Below are 25,692 nucleotides of genomic sequence, written 5' to 3'. Positions count from 1 at the left end.
TATCTGTGAGAATGGAATAATCACATTCTGGCACAGACTATGTAATAAATGCATCTTTTAAAGATTTATCTTAAAGGGAAAATAATAGAAAAAGAACAACACCACAACAAAAAGAATGACAAATCGTAGCTGTTTTGATGTAAATAACATTGAAAAGATGAGCTCATGAGAATATGACTGTAGAAACTAGAATGAGAGTAAAGGGAAAAGAGCAAAAACAGAAAAACGAGAGAAATTAGAAAATGCAAAAATGTTCTATAACTAGAAAAAAGGAAACTCAAACTTGTTAATTAATTTTATTTTGTATAGTAATGGAATAAAGAGGTGAAGGAAAATAGCACTTTAAACTTAGACCCGCATAAGCACAGCCTGTACTTTAGAACCTGCTGGCGGTATAGGATGCGGTCGTTTTGCTGCTGCCTGGAACAGTCAGCCAGGAACAAATTTCACTAAGGCTTCCAATTGGTAACCAATCCACAAGCTGGAATTCAAGGTTCTAACCTTTGGTTTTAATGCTGATCATAGAATAAGAGTTAGATATTCACCCTGGGGGAAGGGGTAATTAGTGGAGGAGGAAGAATTTTGCCATTTCCAAGCTACCACTCCAGTAGCGGGGTTAAAGGCAGTAGCCCGCCCTTCTCCAGCAGGCCCAGAGCTGCTGCACCCCCTGAATTTCCTAGAAACCCTTACAGTTCTGTGCTACCTGTTTGGCAGAGGATAGGGGTACTTGCACTATTATGTATCCATTTTGTGCTATGTATGTGTTTGGCTTGTCTTCTGCTTTTGATTTAGGTAATTTCCTTTGCTTTTACAAATGCTTTCTTTTTTTTTCCTTTTTCTCCCCAAAGCCCCTCCGGTACATAGTTGTATATTCTTCGTTGTGGGTTCTTCTAGTTGTGGCAGGTGGGACGCCACCTCAGCGTGGTTTGATGAGCAGTGCCTTGTCCGCGCCCAGGATTCGAACCAAGGAAACACTGGGCCGCCTGCAGTGGAGCGCGCGAACTTAACCACTCGGCCACGGGGCCAGCCCCTACAAATGCTTTTTAAAGACTGGGAATTGGTTTGAGTGGTTTGAAAGATTTTTCTTTTTCAACTGGGCAGCTTGCTTTTCCCATGCCGCACCACTCACACACTTCGCTTTCTCTTCAAATTTTCTCTAGACCAGGGGTCTTTTTAATATTAACTTTTTATTTTGGAATCGTTTCAAATCTACAGGAAATTTAGAAGGATAGGACGGAGAGTTCCTATACAGCTCCTTATTGTGAACATCTTTCATTACCATGTAGACAAGGGGCTTTTAACCTGAGTTCATGGATTAACTTTAGGGAGTCCGTGAACTCCTGAAATTTGTGCCAAATTGTGTATGTTTGAATGAAAATGGATTTTATTTATTCAAGAACTGTGTAGATTAAGACTGTACTTTTAGTTTCATCGATTCTTTTTCTCTAGGGGCAATCTGCGCTCTCATGTTTTCCGCCTGCTAATACATTTTTTGGTTTATTAGAAACTATCTCCAAGTGCACATTTGCACCAGTGTGCATGGGTGGATTTTTGTGCACAACAGAACTGATCAAAGGGTTCTTTATCACACCCCTGTAATTTTCTGAGTTACTCGACACTGTGTGTTCACGTAAAATATATTAACTCTATTGTTTGATGAGTCCAGTGTTCCTGCAAATGGATGAGTCTGTCTATACTACATAAAGCCCTCAAAATTGAACCTGCAATGCCTGCATCAGAATTTCCTGGGCTCCTTATTCAGAAAATTTTGCAGTTTTATCAAGCCTGGGAAAGGATTTGGATGCATAATGTATCCAAACCATTTATATAGACTACCTAAATTTCCAAGGTTAACTTAACAGCAAAGGATATTTGGAACTGTTACAAAAGCCCTGCTCTGTTCCCTTGAGACTTTAAGGAAGATAAAGCCATGAAACTACTGTGCACCTATTTTTCTTTTGTCTCTGTACAGAGTGCATTATTTGAAGTCTTTCTCATTCCACTTTAGTTCTAAAGATAAAAGATAATTATAACATTAGAGATCTGGGATTCTATGAAACCTCCCCCAAGTTAAAACTTCTTTTTATAAGCATTTTGAATCTTTTAAGTGCATTTTTTGGTTATTGTCTAATATTAGGCATTTTGTTTCAGACTTACAGATTCCAGTCTGATGTTAGAAGACTATTCATCTGGATTGAGCCCCCAAACAAAGAGAGCCAGGAAGAGCCTTCTCTCTGGGGAGGAGAAGGAAAATCTGCCAAGTGACTATATGGTGCCCATTTTCTCAGGACGGTGCGTATGCATTTTCTTCCTGGCTTTGATTATTAGAAAGTAGAAAATAAATGTTGTCAGATAATAATAATAGCGGCTAACAATTACTGAGCATTTACTGTGTATTGGTTGAGAAAAGTCTGAGGAACCTTGCAACTCTTGTCTGAAGGAGATGTGTTCATTGTAAAACTCTTTGCCATCACATAGGATGGCTACATGACAAAAGAGAACGATTAGGAACTTAATTCTAATTATGTAACTTGTTGAAATTGGAAGTAGAGCATTGGATGCTAGTGGTTAGACACTATATAATCACTGTAAATAGAGCAGAAAGAAAGGTTCAAAACTATAAATTGTTGGGTATACTAAAAAAAAAAGTCAGATGGTATGTTTAGGTTAGATGGAAATTATCCTAGTTACCAAGGTGGTTTTAATTATTACTCATTAGAGAGAAAAAAATCTTGGATAACAGAGTAAGTAAAAGAATTACATCATAATTTGAATGCCTGGCTTTTATTTGTTGAATGTAAAATAGATTACTGTTTATTTTGAGGTAAACTTCAAACAAAATAATCACTAAATCATAAGACTATGTAATGCCAAATTTCTGTGTTTATAATATAAACTTTTTTTTGAACTGTAATAATATCCAAAGAAATCTTGTAAGGAAACTTGTCTGAGACACCATATTAAAGTTTAACGGGAACTTTCTGAGCCTTTCCTGTTTATTTTCCTTTGAATGGAGAATTAGTCACAGAGCTAAGGTGATACTCAAAATGAGGTCATCCTCTCAGGGCAAATGCTGTCAGGAAATTCAGTAGGCAATAATGTGGCTGTCATTTTTGGAGACCTACTTCTGTTTCCCTTGTGTGTTTCTTCCCATTCTTCTCTAACAGTTCCTTTTGGAATTGTTTCAGAGGCTAATGTCGTAATTGCTCTGAACCCAATTAGGAAGGTAAGGGGATAAATAATATTCTGTATTTAGCTTTTTGTTTGATATCTCTGATTTTTTTTAAAGTGAATTTTCCATTGAAGCGTGCTTGTATTGCTAATATGCCTGCCCAGACTTAACCTCTTCAGTTAGTTTAATATACATTCATATTCCTTATAGGAGATGGCTAGGCTAGAAGAGTGAAATATTTTATTTTCAACTTTTTTCCCACTCTGTTTTTTAAAAATCGTTTAAAAATCACATCAATTAGCATTAACCTGTATGGCATGTCTCTCCACCTGTGTGAGTACGAAATGAAGCTTCTCACTTTCAATGTCTTCTCCCTTCCCCACCAAACCATTTTGTCTCCTTGAGGCCAGTCTCAAGAAATGATAATTTACAAATTAAACTGTGATAAAAGAAAATGTGAATAAAAATTTATCTTCTAGGTTTTATTTCTGGTTCTCCTTTATTTTTTATAGAGAGCCATCTTCTCTGTTCTATTACTGTGTTGAAAGTAAATTCATAATGGTGTTAGCAGTGCTAACAATCTAAGAAGAGGATGGGAAAGAAATGAACCTGTGTTGAATACCTATTGTTTACTGGGAATCAGACTTGGTGTTTTATATAAATTATCTTGCTAAATCCTCAATACAGCCCTGGAGAGGTATTCATATATCAATTTTTGGACAAGGAAATCAAGTCTCAGTGACTTGCTGAAAGTTTCATGGCTGGTAGTGGAAGAGCTGAGAGTCCCCCTAGGACTGACCGATGCATTCTGCAATTACAGTGTATTTCTGGAAAATACCATTTCTTCTGGATGGCGATTGAAAATTCTACTTCTTAAACTCCGATAAATTGAGTTAACTTTGTGTAAGCAACTGGTTTTTGAGTTGAGATCAGCAGAGATAGTCAGAGTATTGGGGAGGTTTTAAATTCATTTAAAATGTGTAGTAGTGCATTTCTGTCAGCATCATGTTCTTGCTCTTGTACCCAGATTATAGCTTGGTTATCACTGACATGCACTTATATTCACTTAAAGGGGAGTGTCCGTGCTGTCCGGGTCAAAAATATTTTTTATATGAATTTGAGTTCTCATGTGAAATACTTACAGTTTTTCTGAGGTTTAGCTTATTTGTAAATGGAAAAGGCAAGGAGACTGTGACTCCATTCTGCCCTCTAGAGCTGTGTCAACATGTTCACTCTTGGAGGTAATGTGAGCTTAAACTTAAAGTTCTCTTAGAGTTGTCTCAACTCGGGGCAAGACTAGCACTGAATATAATCCATTATTATATACATTGCATCATATTACAAAGTTCATTTCAAATCTCTCTATTGTATATTAACCTCTGTAGAGAATTCCAAGGAGATTCTCATGATGGTTTGTTTTGTATTCACTTATTAATTCATTCATTTCCTATCTCACTCAAAAAAAAAACTATGTCAGGACACTAAGCTAAAAATATCTTCCATCTTTCTTCTTTCCTCTGAATTATAGTGAACATATTACTTATTTCCTTAGTAGAAACTACCTTATTAGTATTTGGAGAGAGAGAGATAAGGAAAAAGAAATTAAAATGTATTCACATGGTTTAGTAAGAAACAAAGTGGACTAATCTTGTCTACCAGATGTTTTAGTAATATTCCATGAGAAATTCCAAACTTGGGCAAATGTTGAGTCTTATTCCTCAGCAAACTACATGGATTCAGGGGCCAGGAACTTGCAAACACAATGTCAGTGTTTGCTTAAATTTTAAAGTAATTATTCTTATAAGAAAAGCAAATATACAGTTCTGCCTTAAGAGGTCTGGGGAGACTCAATTTCAAGAGAATCTTCAATATAATCAATATAATCCCTCACTGAAACATTTAATGGAGTTGACAACAAAGATATTGAAGGAAGTTAAAAATAATCCAAAAGTTTTTGACAGCACTAATAAATCATAGCACAAATTCTATCATAAGCTACTACATTAGGCATGGCACTTTTAGATGTTACCACTCACTTGCCATAATCATCAATTACGAATAAAAATATGTCATCTTTATAAATTTCACCACTTCAATTGCCAGTTGATCATTTCTTCTCATCAGAGCTGTGCGCAAGCACAAATGAAGATTGTCATATTAAATATGTGTACAGACGGTGCCCGACTTATGATGGTTCAACTTAGGATTTTTTGACTTTACAATGGTGTGAGAGCAATACGCAGTCGGTAGAAACCATACGTCGAATTTTGAGTTTTGATCTTTTCCTGGGCTAGCAATGTGCAGTAGGATTCTCTCTCATGATGCTGGGCAGCATCAGCAAGCAGCTGCTCCCAGTCAGTCACGCGGTCCTGAGGATGAACAACCTAAACACAACCATTCTGTATGCACACAACCATTCTGTTTTTCACTTTCAGTACAATATTCCAGAAATTACATGAGATATTCAACACTTTATTATGAAATAGGCTTTGTGTTAGATGATTTTGCCCAACTGTAGGCTAAGGTAAGCGTTCTGAACACGTTTAAGGAGGCGAGGCTATGCTATGTTGTTCAGTAGGTAAGGTGTATTAAATGCATTTTTGACTTATGACATTGTCAACTTGCGAGGGATTTATCAGAATATAACCCCATTGTAAGTTGAGGAAGATCTATCTATCTATCTACACACACACATAACCTTTATTATCTTGGGAAGAAACTCAGTAAGCGTAAGGATCTCATGCAAATTTGAAACTTATATATATGCAATAGCTCTGGGCAATGCATTACATCAGCTGAGTAATAGAATCCAGATCAACCACATAGTCACGTATCAGGATCACAGGCAAATAAACTATATTTCAGTTTACAATATCATCTTTTCTGGAAGGAAAGCCATGACTTAATCTTTTATTATAGACTCAATCATATTTAAACACACTAAGGAAACCAAGGAATTGACTTTGGGCAAGTTATCTAATTTCTCTGGGCCTTGTTACCATATATCTAAAATAGAAATGTACAGTTTACTTCATAGGATTGTTGTGGGGATAAAATGAGAAAACATATGTAAAAAGCACTTGGTAACCACCAGGGCCATAATAGATATTATTGTTGTTGTCATTATTTGTTAAGGTGATGAGCACTTCCATTAGAGGAGCGTTAGCTCCTGATTTACCAGGTTTTTCTATGTCAGGTTTTCTTTGGGCACAGTATATAATGTGTGAAGTCTGATAATTTGAACTTAGTAAAATTAGGCAATCTTATCACTGCCATCCGCCATATCCATATTTTGCTGTTATTATATTTTAGCCAAAAGCATGTCAGTGGAATTACAGACACGGAAGAAGAAAGAATTAAAGAAGCTGCTGCTTATATAGCCCAGAGGAATCTTCTTGCTAGTGAAGAAGGAATCATAGCATCCAAACAGGCCACAGCATCCAAACAGGCCACAGCATCCAAACAGGCCACAGCATCCAAACAGGCCACAGCATCCAAACAGGCCACAGTCTCCAAACAGGCCACAGCATCCAAACAGGCCACAGCATCCAAACAGGCCACAGTCTCCAAACAATCCACTTCCACTCTCCACCAGGAGGAGGTTTTGGAGAAGAAGTCAAGGAAGGTTGCAATTCGAGAAAAGGCAGAACAGCTGTCGCTAAGAAAAACAGTAAGAAAAGACAATTTAACATAACTTACAAATGTGGAAATGCGTATAACAAGTTGTATGTATGTGTGCAGATATAGACTGATTTGTTTCAAATGAAGAAAATGTGATCTTGTGGAGGAACAAAACTAACAAAAAGAAGGAGAAAGACATCAGAATATATAGGACGAAGAAAGACAAACAATAGTTTTAAACTCAGTGAAACTTTAGGTTCTACAGAAATTAAAATTCTGAAGAACCTTAAGAAATTCACTTTAGGGAAGTAAAATATGTTGTCCAGGCTTAGAATGTTAAAAATTAAATCATGTGTCTGTTTTAAAAAGAGGCCAGAGGAATGCATTGATCTAAATACAAAAGTAAGACTTCAAATGGAAAAATGATAACTTTGGTTTCTACTTGTTATTTTAGTAGCACAGGTTACTTTGATTTCATAATATTTTGATAATGTATTTTTTTCAGTTAGAAGAAACAGAGGCATTTCATAAAAAGTTAAATGAAGATAATCTTCTTCATGCTCCTGACTTTGTTATTAAACCTCGTTCCCACACTGTTTGGGAGAAAGAAAATGTAATATTACACTGCTCTGTATCCGGCTGGCCAGAACCTCGTGTCACATGGTATGTTATCTTCATGAAAACTACTTATAGAATTGATTACACAAAGTTAATTTACCTCTAGTGAAAAATTTAGCATATGCAAAAATCAGTGAAAGTATTTACAATTTTGTATAGGTTTTTTGAATAGTGAAGAAAGGAAGCTGGGATGAATATTTTATGTATGGGAAGAAAGAACAGTCTCACATGCATTATGATACTTTACAATCCTATTGTACAAATGTGTCTTTCTCTTATATAAAATGTGAAAATTTAGTCAACATATTTATATACAAACAAAATATGTCTATAACTGCTATGGATCATAAAAATTAAATTAATATTCATTTCCATTACAATATAGATATCATTTTGAAGCAATACTGCCTTTTAAAAAAATAATTCAAACCCAGAGGGCTCCATCTATACTCCTCACGAGAGCTAAGGTCTCAATGTGCTTTCTAAGCCAAACAAAAGAGGGAATTGGATGGGAGACGTTACTCAATGTGGGAACTTAAGAAACTTTCTTTCCGTAAAAAATGAGTACCCCCTTTCTCCTTCCATATATATTCTATTGCAATTGTCAATCATTGTGATCCCTAAACTCAGAACTTTCCCGTCAAATGTCATGAATGTCTGCCACAGAGAGCAGAGGTATGAAAACAATTGAACCGATTTAAGAAGACATTTTCAGTTTTATTCTCTGACCCAGGTATTTTGCATGCTGTTTTCTAATCCTCAGGAGTGGTGGTAAATGCACCCTCTGTCGCAGTATAGACCGTACATGGAATTGCATTGCCACCTGCAGAGTGCCTGCCTCCTTCTCCCTTCTTTTCTATTCTTTCTAATGTTGGTCAGACACCTGGCTAGCACTAATGGATGTGGCTGACAAGATAAACCCAGTTACCTGTCTAAGGTTATTCTTAAGGAGCAGGTGATGAGTTTTTTAACAACTTCACCTACTATATCAATCTGCCTGTGATAATATTGGATTTACTTACAATTTTTCATTTATAAAGGCTCTTCAGGGTTGTTGAGTTTGAAAACCAAAGAATTAAAACCATAGCCAGCTATATTATCAGGCTAATAATTTATAGTGAACAAAGATGAGAAATGTAGAAACATATTTTAATGAAAATGAAGTTTTAAAATCAATTTATAAGCCTTAAAGTATAAAAGTAAACTATAGTAAGTTAGGAGTCAATCCATCTTTGCCTCACCTTTCTCTGTGACTATAGAGTTGCACAATTTGGCCTATTAAAGGGACATGTCTTCTTGAAAAACTGATTACTTCCCACCTCAAAAAAATCCAAACTTTCCTATAGAAATGCATAAAGACTAACAAATTTTCAGCTTCAAAAAATGTTATTTGTTCAGTAAAAAATTCTTCTTCTTTCATGAGTTAAAATATACTGTTACTGAATGAGTAATCGGAGTCTTTAATCAAGTAGATATTTTTATTACACATTGTCCCCTCTGTTTTCCCGCTTTTTAAAAATTAAAGATGACTTTCAAAAGAACACAAAGTAATCTCTGGGAGATAAATATTAATTTCTTAAGCATTTATTTATCCTACGAAATACACAGCAACTAGAATACAAACCCAGCCACGTACCGTTGATGGTATTATTAAGCCAGAGTAATGTGAGTCCGCAAAGGCGGAGCTCCAACTCTGTCGGAGATTAAACTCCTTACATTGTATTTTCTTGGCCTAGAGAAGGAGTGATTTAAAAACAAACAAAAAAGATAAAACTTCCCCAGAAAAATATGAGATCACCAAACTGTTGACCCTGAGAATTCCAGTTAAATTGAAAAATAGAAATACTGTTAATTTTCGGTTAGCCTCACTAATGGAGCTTAGAAGTAGTACGATTGACCTCCCCCACCCAAGTCTTTCACATCAGCCTTTGAAATATTTATTTCATTTACATATGAATTTTATGTCCTAGAGTCTCATTTTAAACACAGAGACAAGATTGGTCTCAGAAACAATTGGGAGGCTGTTCATTTACTGGAAAAAGCCCTCTCCAGTTCCTGCACCCCCTTTAGTGCTCAGAGAAGGCAACTCTATTCTTTACGAAAAATTCTCCCAGGAGGGACAAGTCAGAGCATTTCACAGAAAGTCCTGTTGCCTTGCAAGTCAAGTGAAAAGTAAATATTAAAACAAAAGAACCAGTGGACAACTAAGAAAATAGTTAATTGTACTTCAGAGAGCAAGATTTGCCCCTGGATAAAGCTGAAATTTGGTCAATCAGCTAGCAGATAACTGAAAATTGGCTATGGCCATAAACAAGGTCAGATCTAGGTTTTGTGGGGGCATTAAGTTTATACAGTTGGGGGCACTCTTTACAAAAGCGAATTTAAAGTTGGTAGTATAAGTGAGACATGGAGCCTTGCAGGGACCCATGCTGGTGAGAGACCCGGAAACTTCAGCTTCGTTGGCTTCAAGGTAAATCCACCTCTAGGTGGATTTTAGTATCTTGTGGGATTAGTATACCTTCCTGGGTATGGTGGCTTTTTAAAAATAACCATTAAATGAAGCTCTGATTTACTTTGCAATGCTGGTACAGAGTACGCAATCTTCAGTAAGCCCCTCCCCATCGATGAACAGTGAACCCACAACCCGAGCAAGAACCAAGGTTGCTGGTGATTACTTTGCTGGCATTTACGCCTTTTTGGTACCCAACTGCATCTTTCTGGGCCTGACACTGAGTACAAGTATCAAAGAAGTAATTGGGAATGGCCTTCCTGAATAGAAGGTGGCAAATTATAGGAATAAGTTTGCGATGATGATTTGTGCAGTCACGCTGCCTCCCCTACCAGCAGTTAGGTCCTTAGGCATGGGTGCCTGGGGCCTGGCTCCCTTACAGCCCTTTCCATAGAGGGTTTGATTCCAAGTTTCCACTAGTCATCCTTAGGTCATGGAAGTCCCTGAGGCCTAATAAATGACTTGAACACACAACAGCTGCTCTTTGGCCAAGCCCACGTACTGACTAGATCTATCTAAATGGAATCTAGAGGTTACCCGGGGAGTGCTAAATGGCAGGAGTACACATCACTCATCATGGCCAGGTGCAGAGATGCTTAGGAGTGCCATCTTATTCCCAGCTCACTTTGAGAGTAGAAAGAAGCCTGCTTGGGTGTTGGGTCCAGTAGAAAAGTTCATTGCAGAGGATGATGCTGCACCACTACGGTATAGCTGGCCATCCTGGGGGAGAGCTTTGTCAACATAGAAGGAAAAATATATATGTGGTGAAAAAAACCAAAGCTGTTTTACTTAATAGGCTATATTTATATATTAACTTGTATAACAATAAACCAATAATATGGGTTTAAAGGGAGAGGAAAAATATTGTATTTGTTTTACTTGCATAAAGAAACTCTCAAAGGATGTGTAAGAATCTAAGGAGAGCAGTTAACTGTGGGGAGGAGCTGGGTAGAAAGCAGACAAATCTGATGAAGGACTGTTTCCTATGCACCCTTTATGCTTTCTGGTTCTTGGACCATATAAATGTATTGCCTAGTCAAATTTTTAAAATTATACCAAATAGAGGAGAGAAATTCTCTTCGAAATAGAAAAGCACTGAGTTAATTTTACACTTTTTTTTTAAGAGCCAGATTTAATTGGATTTCCAGCCCAAAGTCTAGATCACTTTTGGCAATGGAACTCTGGATTGTAATCTGTGGGGAGATTCACACAAACTCAGTGGAGCAATGTGTTGGTGTTAGTGAGTAGTGTCATTCGCTCACTCACTCAACACCCGTGTTTTCAGATCTATTTGTGGGTACTGGGCTAGATCCTCAAATGAGTCGCTTAAAATACATGTTTGGAATTCTTCACATTGCCGCTAAAGTCATTGTCATATAGACACTTAAAGAAATTTGTCTTCAGGCATGATAATAATTCAAAACCTGGGAGTAAAATAGTATGAGAAATATATCTTAGGAAGAGTCTAGAGATTTGGAGAAGTCTTATCCTAGTTTTGCAAATTATGAGAATTTATAAATTTCATAATAGAATTATGTACTGAATTTTTTTACAAGATTAGCGTTATTTACAATGTATTTAAATTTAGCAGTTACTACCATATTATCTTGGAAAAAATCTACATTTAAAACAATTAAAAATTATTTATAATTTATAATTACTTCCCAACAGAAGGATTTGGGGTTTTATTTTAGATTTGTCTTGTTTATTTATGTCCAAAATCTATCCTAATTGGATAAATCTCTGTCAGCTAATTGGTTTTGAAAGTGAGTAATAGCTATGTATTCAAAACATAAGGTTGGAGTCTAAGCAGCAATCACACTTGGGATGGGATTTCACATGTTAAAGATCATTTTGACGTGTTATTTGTTGATAGAAAAAAATTAGAGCGAAGCCTTTTTGCTTGACCATGATTTACACTGCCAAAGAGCTTTCACTGTAACCCCTTGTTATCAAAGTCAGTCCAATAGCCAAACAAACATTTGTTTGGTGGAATTGTGTGTGTTTTATACACATAAACAAAGAGTGTTATTCTAGAAATCCTAATAGTGTAATGGAAACTCATAAACTAACAGTTCATAGACTCTACACGAAAATGATAAGGAAAATGGTATACATCTGAATATTCACAAGAATTTCAGAAACCTTTTGACAAATAATCCCAGGGTGTGGATTACTCTCCAAAATTGGTTGATGACTGGCCAGTTTGGAATTTCACTTTCCAGAAATAACAAGCTGTGAAGCATATACAGAGCAGGCCAAAAAATCATTCATTTCTTCCCTAATACTAAAGACAGCCAATCTCAAGCTACTCCAGAGCTGAATGCCTAGGAGAATTCCCTGGAGAATAGAATTGACTCGCTTTCTAACTTAATCCTTGTTTGCTGCTTTAAAACGGGCTTTTCTTACACTGACATCCGGAGTTCCACAGGAAAGACTAGAAGCTCCTCAATGTGTTCTGTGTCATGTGTGTGTGTGTATTTTAAACTGATTTCATGTGTCAGGTGGTAATTAGAAAAGTCGTGGGTATTTAGCTGGGGGAAAGGCATTAAGGTGCTAAATTGGGTAGAACGAGGAAGGTGAAGCAGCCTTGGGAGCTGCAAAATACTCTTTTAACTCAAACTTTATGGAGATATGAACATTTTTGGTCAGAAGTCAAATCGACTGTCACTCAGTTGTTTGGTCAAGTAGCACATGCCACAGCCTTTGGTATGATACTTCTCTGCTTATGCTAAAAGGAACTGCTTAAAACACCCCAGCACATGAAAAACCTGAGCAAGAGGGAGCTTCTGAGTCAAGTATGAAATTACCTAAACCAATTTATTCACAAGAACATGCTGATTAACATGTTCTACCCTGTCATTCATCAAAACAAGAAATGTTCAAAATTAGGAGCGGCCAGGATGTTTCTTTGTACAGCCATCTCTGATCAAATAGTCCTGTCTGCCTGGAGCCCTGTGATGAGCTGGCTGTCTGAGGCTGCTCCCGGGCTGGCAGGAAACAGCTAGCAGTGGCTTCGATGGACAGGGTAGAAGGCCCACCTGCTGCGCAGCTGTGGTTCTTAAGCCGGTCCAGCCTTCTCATTTCACATCTGAGGGAACGGAGACGCAAACAGCCTCAACTTACTTTCTTTGTATGCACTTATTTTAAATTATCCATATCATGAAGTATGTGTTTGTCAGAACTCTGTTCCTTTGGCCAAAAATTATGAAGCTACAATTAATCTATTGTGTCATGTGATAATTCTGTTCAATCCAATTTAACAAACACTGAGTGCCTATGACTCATACTTCCTTGAGAATGGGAATAGAAGTAAATATGCATCAGACACAATCCCTATTATCAAGGCACCGACAACTTAGTAGAAGAGACACATCTCCAACCATAATTTGATAAATGCTATATCTTGCAACCTGAACCAAGTAACACTGATATGGAGAGGCAGGAACAATTAATATTGTGTGGGATTTCAGGGAGGATTTTATTGAGGAAGTTGCATTTGATCTGAACCTTGAAGGATGAGTTGGGATTTTGCTAGGTGGAGAAGGAGACTGATACATTTTAAAAGGTTTAGAAAATGAATGTATGTTCAGAGACATGGGGTGTGTGTGTGTGTGTGTGTGTGCACATGCCTGTGTGTGAGTGTGTGAATTAGGGAGAGGAAGGAACTGACTGAAGATTATCCCCTTTCTTTCTCTTTCTTTCCACCACTTTCCCTGCTCCCAAACCTCCTTATAACCATTTCCAGAAGTGTGGAGACATGAAATGCAGTTAAATAGAAAACAGTTGGAAAATGGAAGCATCACATGTTGTCAGGAGCCAGACTGCCTGGGTTCAAATCCCAGCTCTGCTAATCTAGCTGTGTGAGCTGGGACAAGTTACTTAACTTCTCCAGGTGTTGGTTTCTTCATCTGGAAAATGATGTTAAAAATAGTACTACCTTGGGGCCTACCTGTGGTCGAGTGGTTCAAGTTCTGTGCACTCCACTTTGGCAGCCCAGATTCACGGGTTCGGATCCTGGGTGCAGACCTACTCCACGCATCAGCCATACTTTGCAGGCATCCCACATACAAAGTAGAGGAAGATTGGCACAAAGGTTAGCTCAAGGCAAATCTTCCTCACCAAAAAAAAAAAATTAGTGCTACCTCATGTGGTTGTTGGGGTATTGAATTTAATAATCGATACATAAAGAACTCAGAACCTTGCCTGGCTCATAGTAAGTGTTCTGTGTCAGTTGTGGTTAGTATTGTTATTTACATTGTCTGTGCACGTAAGGTGGGATGTCTGAAAGGGAAACAAGTGAAATCCAGCTCCTCTTTTGGACAGACAATGGCTTAAGCAAAAAAGCCTGGTCTGGCACCATAGCCACTGGCTGTTGAGAATAGGAGGAGGTGGTACCACTTCTGGACTAGGGAGACAGTGTCTCAGGAGGGGCCCCTCCATGTAACCCCACCCTCTGAGGGCTGAGAGGCTTCACTAGGGATGGGACAGTCAGAAAAAGGGAATCTGCCAGCTTTTATTTGTCAGAAGTTTTCTTTTGTGATTGGTATTTTATGTTCTTCCAAGTCGAGAGCCATGCTTCCTTATGACAGAATAAAAGACTTAAATATAATGAGCTTTCAATACAATGACATTGTTTTTAACAACATGCAGGAATGTTCGTAGGAAGAATGTTTGCTTTCATCCTACACAGACAGCCAACAATAAAACCCCCAACACAAAGCCTTCCTCTCTGTTATATCAACAATTGGTCAAGGTTTTCTTTTTTTAAAGATCTTTTATTAAAGTATAACATATACACACAAAAGTGCATATTATATATATACACTTATGTATAAATGTAGAACTTTAATGGATTTTTGTAGATTGCATACATTCATGTAACCAGCACCCAAATCAAGAAACCAAACATTATCAGCACCCAAGATTCCTGCTTCATGTGCCCCCAGCCCCCAGGAAATCACTCTCCTGACTTCTAGCAGCATTAATTGGTCTTTTCTGGTTTTGTACTTTATGTAAAAGCAGTCATTATACTATGTATTCTTTTGTGTCTGGCTCTTTTCACTCAAGATTATGTATGCAAGATTCAACTGAATGATCAACTTCTTAAATGTAATTTTTATGATGGAGGAGAGGAAAGGATGTTCATCAAGAAGTTTTGTTGTATTTATAGTGCATTTTATTTAATCTACTGTAGATTTGCATTTGTTGAATAGATGCTGCTGCTGACCTCAATGCTGTGTTTACAGGTGTTCCTTCAAGAACAAAAATTGTGTCCATGTGTGTGCTTTTAATTATGAAGCTATTTCACACTTCAGCCTATTTCACCTAATTTCCATTGTCTCACAGGTATAAAAACCAGGTGCCGATAAACGTCCATGCAAACCCTGGAAAGTATGTTATTGAAAGTCGATATGGAATGCACACTCTGGAGATTAACGCGTAAGACGACATCAGGGTCCATGTGTGTTGCCCAGCAATCACTCAGGGAGGCTTCTCACTGCTCCAGTTAACAACTGCTCTGCCTGCTTCTTCTCACTGCAGCAGGAGCACAGTGGGGAACATTCCCTTTCCTTGCTTCTCTTGGTGCAACCTAAGAGTGATATGCATGGCTCATTCTTACCAAGCCCATGTTACCTCCCAAAGTGATCTTATGTTTGGATTTAGTCAAAGATGATGAGAAAAAATTAGTTTGTATCTTTTTGTTTATCCTTTTATATACTCAAGAGTTTTTCTTAGACATTAGTGAGAAAATAAGTTACATAAATAGGCATTTATATTCAGTTATCCTTTCAAAGCTCCAAATCAACATCATTGTCATACTCTTTTGCCTTTAATCAATAATAGCCATGGAGATTGGGGTGGGTGGCGCTGAAAGTAGACTGGACTAGGAGAAATTGTTCTTTCCTTCAGCTCACCAGGAACTGTGGGAAACTATGTACCCACCCCATCAACCTGTAGCTGGAGGCAGGGACGAACATGGGAATGTTTTTAAAGAAAAATTTGAAGGCAGAACCCACAACAAAATTCCCAAGTCCTCAAAAGTTTATCATGTTTCCTCATATGTTTTTGAAGTCTGTATGAAAAAGTTAAACAAGCTTCCACCATTTTCAGTTCACATAAAACCATGACTTGCTGAGATGTTAAAGTAAAATTTACATCATTCTGACCTCAAGAGATTTATAGCCTTCTTCTCAGATCAGAGCAGTTGACACAAGTGATGTTGAACTACAAGCAGAACTTTGAGACCCTGTGACATTCACTAAGCACTGACCCCCACCTAAAGTCACATCAATTCTGCCAGTCGGAGGTTCTACTGAGGCAGCCATGGTGATCGTTCTCTCCCTAACTCCGCTATTAAAGAAATCCCAATTTCTGTATTATAATTCAGAGGAACTTCCAAATGGCACGTCTTATGTTGTGCTGTGGGCTGAAACTCCCAATGTGGCCTGAACACTAGTGGAACTGAGGGATAAATAACTTATTTGTACTTTGAGGCTAGAACACAGAAGCATATATTAGATGACCTGGGTCTGGTCTGTGGCTCAGGGAGGCTGTGGGAGTCTCTAAGGAGAGGCTGTTTCTTTCTCTCTCTGTCTCCCTGCTGCCCCCAGACTCACTCTAAGGGAGGCCAGCAGGAAGTCTGTGCCTCCAGGGTGCTCCTGGTGGTTACTGCTACAAAGGTAGAAGACCAGACATTTGCTGCTCCCAGTGCTACTTAAGACCAGTTTATCATGGCGCTGTTCACACTGTAATTTATGTGCTTAGCATTTTGTTGACATTTTTGACATTTAAAATCAACGCAGGCTAAGGTCACAATGGACAATAGATGTTCTCCTCCCAATCTGTGCTGGGGCATGAAACTGCAGTAGATTTCTCGGACTATATAAAATCCCATGGCACACTAGATCAGAGACAGCTGGTAGTTTCATCAAGTTCCAAGAGCCATTTGTTAGCCAGTGATCTGCAGAGCGCTGTGTTAGTGAAGAGATCCTTGATGGAACAGCTAGCAGTTACAAAGTGTGCCACTTTGATAGCCACTCATTTCCATTCATTCTTTCAGATGTGACTTTGAAGACACCGCTCAGTACCGGGCCTCGGCAATGAATGTTAAAGGAGAGTTTTCAGCATATGCTTCGGTTGTGGTAAAGAGTAGGTTTGCTGGACTTGTTTCATTCAAATGCATTTTTTAAAAATTCTTCTCATTGTTAAAAAATAAACCATGATGCAGTTCACATGCATTTCTGCTTTCTTTTCTAGGATATAAGGGAGAGTTGGATGAGACTGGCTTCCATGCCAGGGTTTCCACCATGCCCCCCAGCTGTGAGTTTAAAAAGTTCTCTCTCTTTAAAATACAACATAATAAAGCTATTCTATAATGCTGAAATAAATGCATAATATATATTATAATATATGTTGGTATGTATACAATAGCTATCTATGGTTAGTTTTATTTTGTAGATTCTGTGGTTACTATTTTCTTTCTAAATATAATTGCTTTGTTCCGATTTCATAAAAGCCCAGATGTGCTGGGCTAAAATGGCAATTGCTTTCAAGTCTTTCTGTGTTAAACTGAGAAAGATCATTATACAAACCTGGGCAGAGTGATTCAAACACACACACACACATGCACATACACACATGAGTCTAGACTATATCAGAGCAGTCTTACTCATCCTTAAATATCCAGGTTAGTGTCACTTCCTTGAGAAATCCATGTTTGATCCCCACTGCCACGCCCATACCCCATCCAGTCAGGGTTAGGTGTTCCTGATGCGGCCACAGTACTTCCATCAGAGCATCTATCACAATGGACACTCTTAACTGTTATATGTATGTCTCTCCCTCTGGCCCAAGGGCCACTTGAAGGCAAAGCTGGACCTTTTATCTCTCAACCCCAGCACCAGACACAGCGTAGGTATTTGATAATCAATCAGTAAATAAATATATTAATTTATGAAGTGAAATTTGAAGTGATATCTAAATGCAAGTAAAGTATTAATATATTCTGATTAGTGAATTAGAAAACATTCTAATTTGTGAATTTGTGAACTTCAATCATTTCATCTATATCAGAACTTCTTTTCATGAGAAGCAATAAAAGTAAAATTCTATGGTTGTTCAAATAATTAGATGCTTACCATGGTCAGACTGAAAAAGGTAGTCAAACTCTAACTTCTTTTTTCCCAAACATTAAAAAATAAGTGGTAGTTTTGAAAATGGTTGAGGAAGATACTTTCTCATGGGTCAGTTTTTCACCTAACTGGTTAGTTTGATGTCTGTAGATGACCTACTTCATTTGACTTCATGGACTGGCTCCTAATTTTAATATTCCAAGTTATAATCATTAGATATCAATCCCATAGGTGGGAGGGCATGATGAGTGGGAGTGAGGGAGGAGCACATTCCAAGTCATGTCCTTCTCTTATACTTGATTTACATGGAGACACAATAGTTGGAAATTCTCAAACTGACTTATCTCCCTTTGTCCCCAAGACAGGCCTATCGATCATTCACAATCTTCAATAAGAACTGCTCATTCCCACTACCATATCACCATCCGTATTTCTCCTTTTTCCCTCTTCTCCATGGAGCCAGAGTCTGAAAGCCCAGCTCAACCTCACTCCTTAATCTTTCAGAGCTTCTCTGACTGACCCCTGATTTGAGTGCAGTTGCTCTCAACATAGAAAGCAGAGGACTCTTATTCATTCATTCAACTAATATATTTATTGAGCACCTACCAGGTGCCAGGTACTGATTTAGGTACTTGGAATATGCTGGTAAATATCATAGATAAAGCTCCTTGCCCTTGGTCCTGTTCTAATAGTTAATATTTATTGATCGATTGTGCCGGACATGATGCTAAGATATTTTTTATATGCATTGATTAATTTAATGCTCCCCCAAAGCTTACGAAATAGGTGCCTTTTTATCTGTGCTATGCCGATAAGGAAACAGTTTAGAGACTTTAAATAATGGGTCAAGACCACATATAGTGGTATAGTAGGGACTTGTAACCTGGTCTTTCTCATTCTAAACATATTCTAAACCAGGGGTCAGCAAATCCTTTCTATAAAGGACTAGATTGTAAATATCTTCGACTTTGTGAGCTGTACAGTCTCTGTCACAACTACTCCACTCTGCTACTGTAATGCAAAAGCAGCCATACACTGTAGGTAAATAAATGAGCATGGCTGTGTTCTGATAAAACCTTATTTATGGACATTGAAGTTTGAATTTCCTATGACCTTTCATGTCACAAAATATTCTCCTTTTGATTTTTCAACCATTAAAAAATTTAAAAACCATTCTTTTTTGTGTGTGTGAGGAAGATTGTCCTGAGCTAACATCCATGCCAATCTTCCTCTGCTTTGTACATGGGACGCCACCAGAGCATGGCTCGATGAGTGGCCTGTAGGTCCACACCTGGGATCCGAACCCTGAGCTGCCAAAGTGGAGCATGCGAACTTAACCACTATGCCACCGGGCCGGTCCCTTAAAAAATGTTCTTAATGGTACAAAACAGGAGGCAATCCAGATTTAGCTTGCAGATTTGCCAGCCTCTGACCTAAACCATGCCCTCCTTGTAACCCTTATCTCTACTCCATAAGGCAGTTTTGGAACCAGCCTCCCAATCAGCAAGATTTGATCAAGCCATTTTGCCTTTTGATCTCAGAGGAACATCATGACATAGAAGTGGGGCAGATGGGACACATGTTTCCAAGAGAAGTTATTTAACTGTTGGTTAGTGGTTGCCTGTGAACACAAATTCAAGGAGTACAATGTTTTGGTTGAGAGCACAGGTTCTGGACACAGCCCGCCAGTGTAAACCCTGGCTCTGTGGTGTGAACGTGGGCTGTGATTTCACGTCCCTCTGATGCTTTTCCTCATCTATAAAATAGAGATAATAGTGATACTTACCTGATAGGGTGATTGTGAGGCTTAATTGGGTTACTAGATATTAAACACTTGGAACAATACTTGGCACAAGGTGAACTCAATAAATGTTAACCTGCATTTTCAAGTTAATACTGAGAGGTCTTAGGAAGAGAAGTGAAATATGAGATAAAGGGCCTAAGTTTTAAAGTTGGCCAGTTATGAGTTTGAATTTCAATTTCATATATGATACCTTTGAAACCTTGGCACTAGCTGTATATTATATTTGTGAACTTCTGTATCCCCATATAAAGGAGGGAAAAAACTAATATCTATGCCATGGAGTTTTTGCAAGGATTAGATGAAATGTCAAATGCGAAGTGTCTGGCATGTAATAACCCATCAATAAATGGGCATTATTTTCCCAAGCCCTTTCCTATAAGAAGAGAGAAAATAAAACCTGGGAGAGTTTATGATGCAGGCATTTACTCAGTCTATAAAGAAGATATTTCTAAAAAGAATATTTCTAAACTTACAGTATTTTAAGCTCTTCCATTTTCTCCCATTTACATTTCTTCTAATATTTTGTTTTTACTCAGATCATTAAAGAAACTGAAGCAACTTACTGAAAAAATCCATTCCTATGAGTACTTGATACGGCTATTTGTCCCAAGAGTACAAGTAGTAGACTTTAAATGAACTCAGAATCTAAAATTAAAAAGTGCATGTAAGGCAGCCTACTATTTAAGTCTAAGCTAAATGTGGTCTTAACCTATATTTTATATAAGGCATAAAGCCGATCTTTTAAATTTTATTAATTATAATAGTAAAAATAAGCATTTAGCTTATCTGACCAATGAAGCAAGAATATCCGTACAAAGAATTTTCATTTCACATAATGATATATGTGACTGTGCTACATATTTCTTTTATGAGACTTAGTTTTTGCCCAGATAAATCATCTGATTGATCTTTGTTGTGACTTCTTTCTGCCTGTGCTTATTAAAATGCTGTATTTCTTTGATGATAAAATATAAATTACTGATGTTTGTTTTTGTTGTACCCAGTTGCTGTGACTCCTTATGGTTATGCGTCCAAGTTTGAGATCCACTTTGATGAAAAGTTCGATGTGTCTTTTGGGAGAGAGGGCGAGACGATGAGTCTAGGCTGTCGTGTAGTTATCACTCCTGAAATTAAACATTTTCAGCCAGAGATCCAGTGGTACAGAAATGGTGAGCCTCTATAATGAATTCTCACTTATGTTCTTATTTGCAGAAGGTCACAGACCGGGCTTGGCACCAGAGCATGAATGTCTATAAGACTGCAGATCTATTTATCAGAGCTGGCAGAATCTGGACGTTAGAGGGCATAACCTACTGGATATTAAAAAAGTTTTTACACATATATGAAAGTAACAGAAATTTCGTAATATATTTTTGGAGATTCTAATTTCTTATCACCAAGTAATATATGGAAAGGATTACAAAAAATGTATTTTCTTTTGTAAGTTGCATATATATTCATTGTGTTAATTTTATTTGGTAAAATAAAATGAAGTCCCATGAAGTCCAATGAAGACTATGGAGCAAGCCCATTGGCCCCCGGGCAGGGTAGGCAGTGGGCAGTGTGCTCACCAAGCAGTTGGCCTGAACTTCAGTTGTGCATGCAGGCACCTGGGGCAGTCTGGGGTACCACGGGATCCCGAGGTGATGAGTGGAACCAGGACCTGGGCCCAGAATGAAGCCAGGAATGGCAAAAGCAGCGGCAGCATTCATGGTGGACATAGCCCTAGAAGAAAGGAGGAGCTCCACGTGGGGGCAGCATAGGAACACATAGTGGGAAGCCAGCTTGCTTGTTCATCCCCAGAACTCATCTTTTTGAGATCTGCACAAATATTAACTCCCTGACCTGAGTGCCGTGACAGGAACTGCTGGCAGTCAGGCAGTAAATTTTGTCAGTAAAATATTACAAGATAAAAAGCATGTATATAGACATTGCAATAAAGCACTTAAGGCAGTTGTTAGAATTCTTTAAGGAGTTTGGAATCTCCGATTATGAAAACTGCCACAATGTTGCAAAGCAAATATCCACAGGCGTAGAAATAGAAATTAAGTTTAAAGATTGTCTCATTCAATTAAAAAGAACACTATTTTCATATGAAACTTTGGATGAAACAATTATTAACAAGGAAGATAATTTTTAAATTAATTTTTCCTCATAATTGAAAATACAGTGATAGAATGCATAAATAGGAATTTGAATTATATGCAAATCATGAAGTCATTTTTAGTTTCTTGTATGACCTCCACAAGTTACAGGACATGTAAGAGAAAACATTAAGACGCAATTATGTAAATTTATATTTAAAATTAAATTCAGACTTACATGAAGCTGATTTATATGAAGAGTTAAATCTTTTTAGAAAAATTGTCCCTGAAGAATCATCAGCTCTAGATACTAAAATTTTTATTTCGAAATAATTTATCAAAAAGTTAACATGATGTTAACTTCATAATACCATTATATAATACTATATAGTATAAAACTGTATACTATAACCATGTAACACTTAACAGCTGCAGTAATAGTTGTATAAGCAGAAAGATCCTTCTCAAAATAAAAAATTGTCAAAACTCATTTGTGACCTTGCATTTACAAGAGTGACTAATATTGCTCTCAATTATATTGATTTAAAATAAAGTTGCTAAAAGTATAAATTTGATGACCTAATAATTGAACTTGCAGAAAAGCAAGCCAGAAATATCTTATTAATCAAGATATCACATTAATAGAGGAAGATTGGCACAGATGTTAGCTCAAGGTAAATCTTCCTCAAAAAAAAGTATATATATAATCACATTAATATTTTCTGTATACAAAATATTATTTTTTGCAATTTTTATTATCCCTGTTACATTTTATAAGTAATAAACTATTTTTAGAGGAAAAAGCCTTATGTCTTAGTACCTTTAACTGTATTTTTTTTCTCTGCTTTTTGAACACAAGGCCTTGCAATTTCATTTTGCAGTGGGCTCTCCAGATTACGTATCTAGCCCTGGCCTCCTCACTCCTGGTCTAGTATTTTTACCAATATAAACATGAAAGAATGGCTCATAGTCAAAAAAATTTTGATATAGAAGAAGAAGAATGAAAAGAGAGAGAGGGAGAGAGAAGAGTGGAGAGGAGGGAGGAAGAAGGGAGTAATGGAGGAAAAAAATCAACTTACTTTTTTTTCCCCTAGGGGAACTTGTTTCTCCTTCCAAATGGGTGCAGACACATTGGAGTGGAGATCGGGCAACTCTGACATTTTCTCATCTCAACAAAGAAGATGAAGGCCTCTACACAATCCATGCACGAATGGGAGACTATTATGAACAATATAGCGCTTACGTCTTTGTTCGAGGTAAGACCTAGCAAAAAGCAGAACGTCCAAAAATATTTAGAACACTGAGGCCAAATCAAGCTATCCAAACTTGTTTTTTGTAATGATGAAAGAACCATTTGAAAGTTCTTTCAGATTATGTGAGATGAGGATATTAACTTCCAGTAAAATTAGACCTGCCTGATGTATAAAGGTTAACCCTGAAGCACCAACCCAAAGGTGACCAGTTTGCAGACTATGTTACTGTCACTAATGTCAGTGCTTTCCTCATCTTCAATGAGCCATCAGTGCAGTTCACTATAGGTGTTCGAGGAGAGATGCTAAATCTTAATGGTATGAAAAGCCATCTCAGTTTATGGAAGCTGCAACAAAATAATCGTGTGTTATTTGAGGACTTATTCTTTAATATCCATTTTGAGGAGCTAATTTATTATTTCATTGCAAGCCCTTTCTTTATAGCATTAGCTTTAATGAACTATGAAACAAGTGCTACAACTTAGTTTTTAAAACAAACTGTAATAGTTGATTTTAGGAGTCTTTCTTTTTTCAGCAGTGTCTTGAATGATTAGGTAGGTAAAGTGGGCATGCTATTTCTACATGAGATCCTAGAACATTTGGAAGTCCGTTAACACTTCCAGGCTACAAGGCAGTGTCCTGTGTTCTTTTATGTGATGTGAGGCAGGTGTGGCCACAAGAGGAGAAAGAGGAGAGGTCAGGAAAACAAGTTTATTATACTCACAGGTCCAAGAGACAGGAGGTGCAGCACACCGTGCAGGGCCACCTGGGGAAGCACCAGCATCAGTCTGTCATGAGGCTTCTGAGAGTCTAGGCCACAGTCTTGATTGGAGTTCCTGTGGAAAAGGCAAGGCAGGGCAGGATAACAGTTTAGGATTGGCTAGTGTGAATAATTTCCATGGACTCTAAGCTGTAGGGGCGGTGCCTAGTTGTCTAGTACCCAGCCCTGGGATGATTAAGGTGGAATAATATTTCCTCCTGGGGTGCATGGGACAGCTAGAGGAAGTATGGCTCTGAATTGGTTAGTTTGTAAATCAAAGGCATGATCCAGGCTGAGACCTTGGCTCTATCCAAGAATTAGCTGGCCCTGGGAGGGACAATCTCTCCCTAGCTGGAAAAGTTTTTAAGATGTCAAAACATCATAACATACAGAAAATAAAAATATAAACAATACAGGTAGACTTGCTAAATTTTTATCTCTTGTGCACTAAATAGAATCATAAACTCATAGGCATTTTGATCAAAGTGGAACTTTTGAAGTCACGCAGGTCTCCTTAACTTGGATCCACAGACTCCCAAGGGGTCTGTGATTACGACTATATTTCAGTATAATTGGTTTCTTTGGTAATCTCATGTATTCTATTTTATTTTATGCATTTAAAAGCATTATTCTGAGAAGAGGACTCTGGGCTTTCTTTACCAGTTTGCCAAAGAGTCTATGGCACAAATAAAGTTCAGACTCCCATTCTAGTCCAACGTCTTAATTTTAAGATGCAGAAACTGAAGTTCAGAAAAGTAAAGAGATTTACCAAAAGTCTCAGAGTTAGTTAGAAGCAGAATTGGGATTAGGATACAGATCTTCTGATGCCTAACCCGGGATTCTGCTTAGGGTATAGGCTAAGCTGCTGAAACAAAACAATAAAGGTTTATTTTTCTCCAGTGTTTATCAATCCAGAAGTAGGCAGGTTGTCCAGATGGTTCTACTCAATGCGGTCATTCAGCGTTCCAGGTCCCACCCATGTTGTTGTTCCACTGCCCACCTGCCTATGGTGCTTTCTGGTGTTCCCATCCCAGCCTATGGGGAAGGGGAGAAAAAGGAAGTGGAGGGGGAGATGCAGAGTTGCATACACCACTTCTGCAGAGTGAACACATGCACATATCTCACAATGAGGAAAACTGGGGTATCTGGTCTCTAGTAGGGCAGACATGTTTCCTGCTAAAGCTCAGGGGTTCTAGTACTAAAAGGAAACAGGAAGAGTGGATACTAGGGGCAGTTAGCAATCCATACCACACCAGTAATGAACAAAAACAAATGATCATTGAATTCTGCCATGAACCGGTGACTGATAAAGATATGTGAGTATCTACACCAACCGAAAAATGTGTCATACTTTCTCCTACACAAAAGCATTTGGGGAAAGGCAGATATTGCCAGGGGAAGAGAGCAGCTAGCCTTCTGGGTGAATTGCAGGGAAAATGGACACTCTGGAAGTTATCAGCTTCAAGTTTGTTAGCAATATCAGTATCAATATCAATATCAATTATCATCAATGTCAATATCAGTTATCAAGTTTGTTCAGCCAAACCACCTGGATAAACCTGGCTAGATGACTACTGATAAGCAAAGTCTGCCTCTGCTGTCAGTTTTCTTACTTGAACCAGAGAGGATCTCTGGTGACTCCAAAAATACTTAAGTATGCCTTGGGGATTCCTTCATGGACTTCTGGGAACTCTGACATAGTCTAGGACTTTTCTCACAATACTTTTCAGTGCCCCAAC

The 25,692-nt window shown here is 37.8% G+C and overlaps 1 protein-coding gene across 15 annotated transcripts in view; it reads left to right on the top strand.

The window, feature by feature from the left end:
* MYOM1 (myomesin 1) overlaps window positions 1-25,692 on the top strand; it is a 158,744-nt gene that overhangs the window by 49,419 nt on the left and 83,633 nt on the right. For all 15 annotated transcript variants that reach the window (XM_070629769.1, XM_070629763.1, XM_070629766.1 and 12 more), the window contains 8 exons: window positions 2,152-2,292; window positions 6,485-6,842; window positions 7,299-7,456; window positions 15,270-15,362; window positions 16,984-17,072; window positions 17,181-17,243; window positions 20,864-21,028; window positions 23,038-23,199. In XM_070629769.1, the coding sequence (XP_070485870.1) occupies window positions 2,152-2,292; window positions 6,485-6,842; window positions 7,299-7,456; window positions 15,270-15,362; window positions 16,984-17,072; window positions 17,181-17,243; window positions 20,864-21,028; window positions 23,038-23,199 (1,229 nt within the window). The remainder of the gene's footprint in view (window positions 1-2,151; window positions 2,293-6,484; window positions 6,843-7,298; window positions 7,457-15,269; window positions 15,363-16,983; window positions 17,073-17,180; window positions 17,244-20,863; window positions 21,029-23,037; window positions 23,200-25,692) is intronic.

The sequence above is a fragment of the Equus przewalskii genome, chromosome 7 (assembly GCF_037783145.1).
Source record: "Equus przewalskii isolate Varuska chromosome 7, EquPr2, whole genome shotgun sequence".
NCBI classification, from domain to species: domain Eukaryota; kingdom Metazoa; phylum Chordata; class Mammalia; order Perissodactyla; family Equidae; genus Equus; species Equus przewalskii.
The sequence above is the reverse complement of the archived record's forward strand: the minus strand, read 5'-3'. Positions and strand labels throughout refer to the sequence as shown.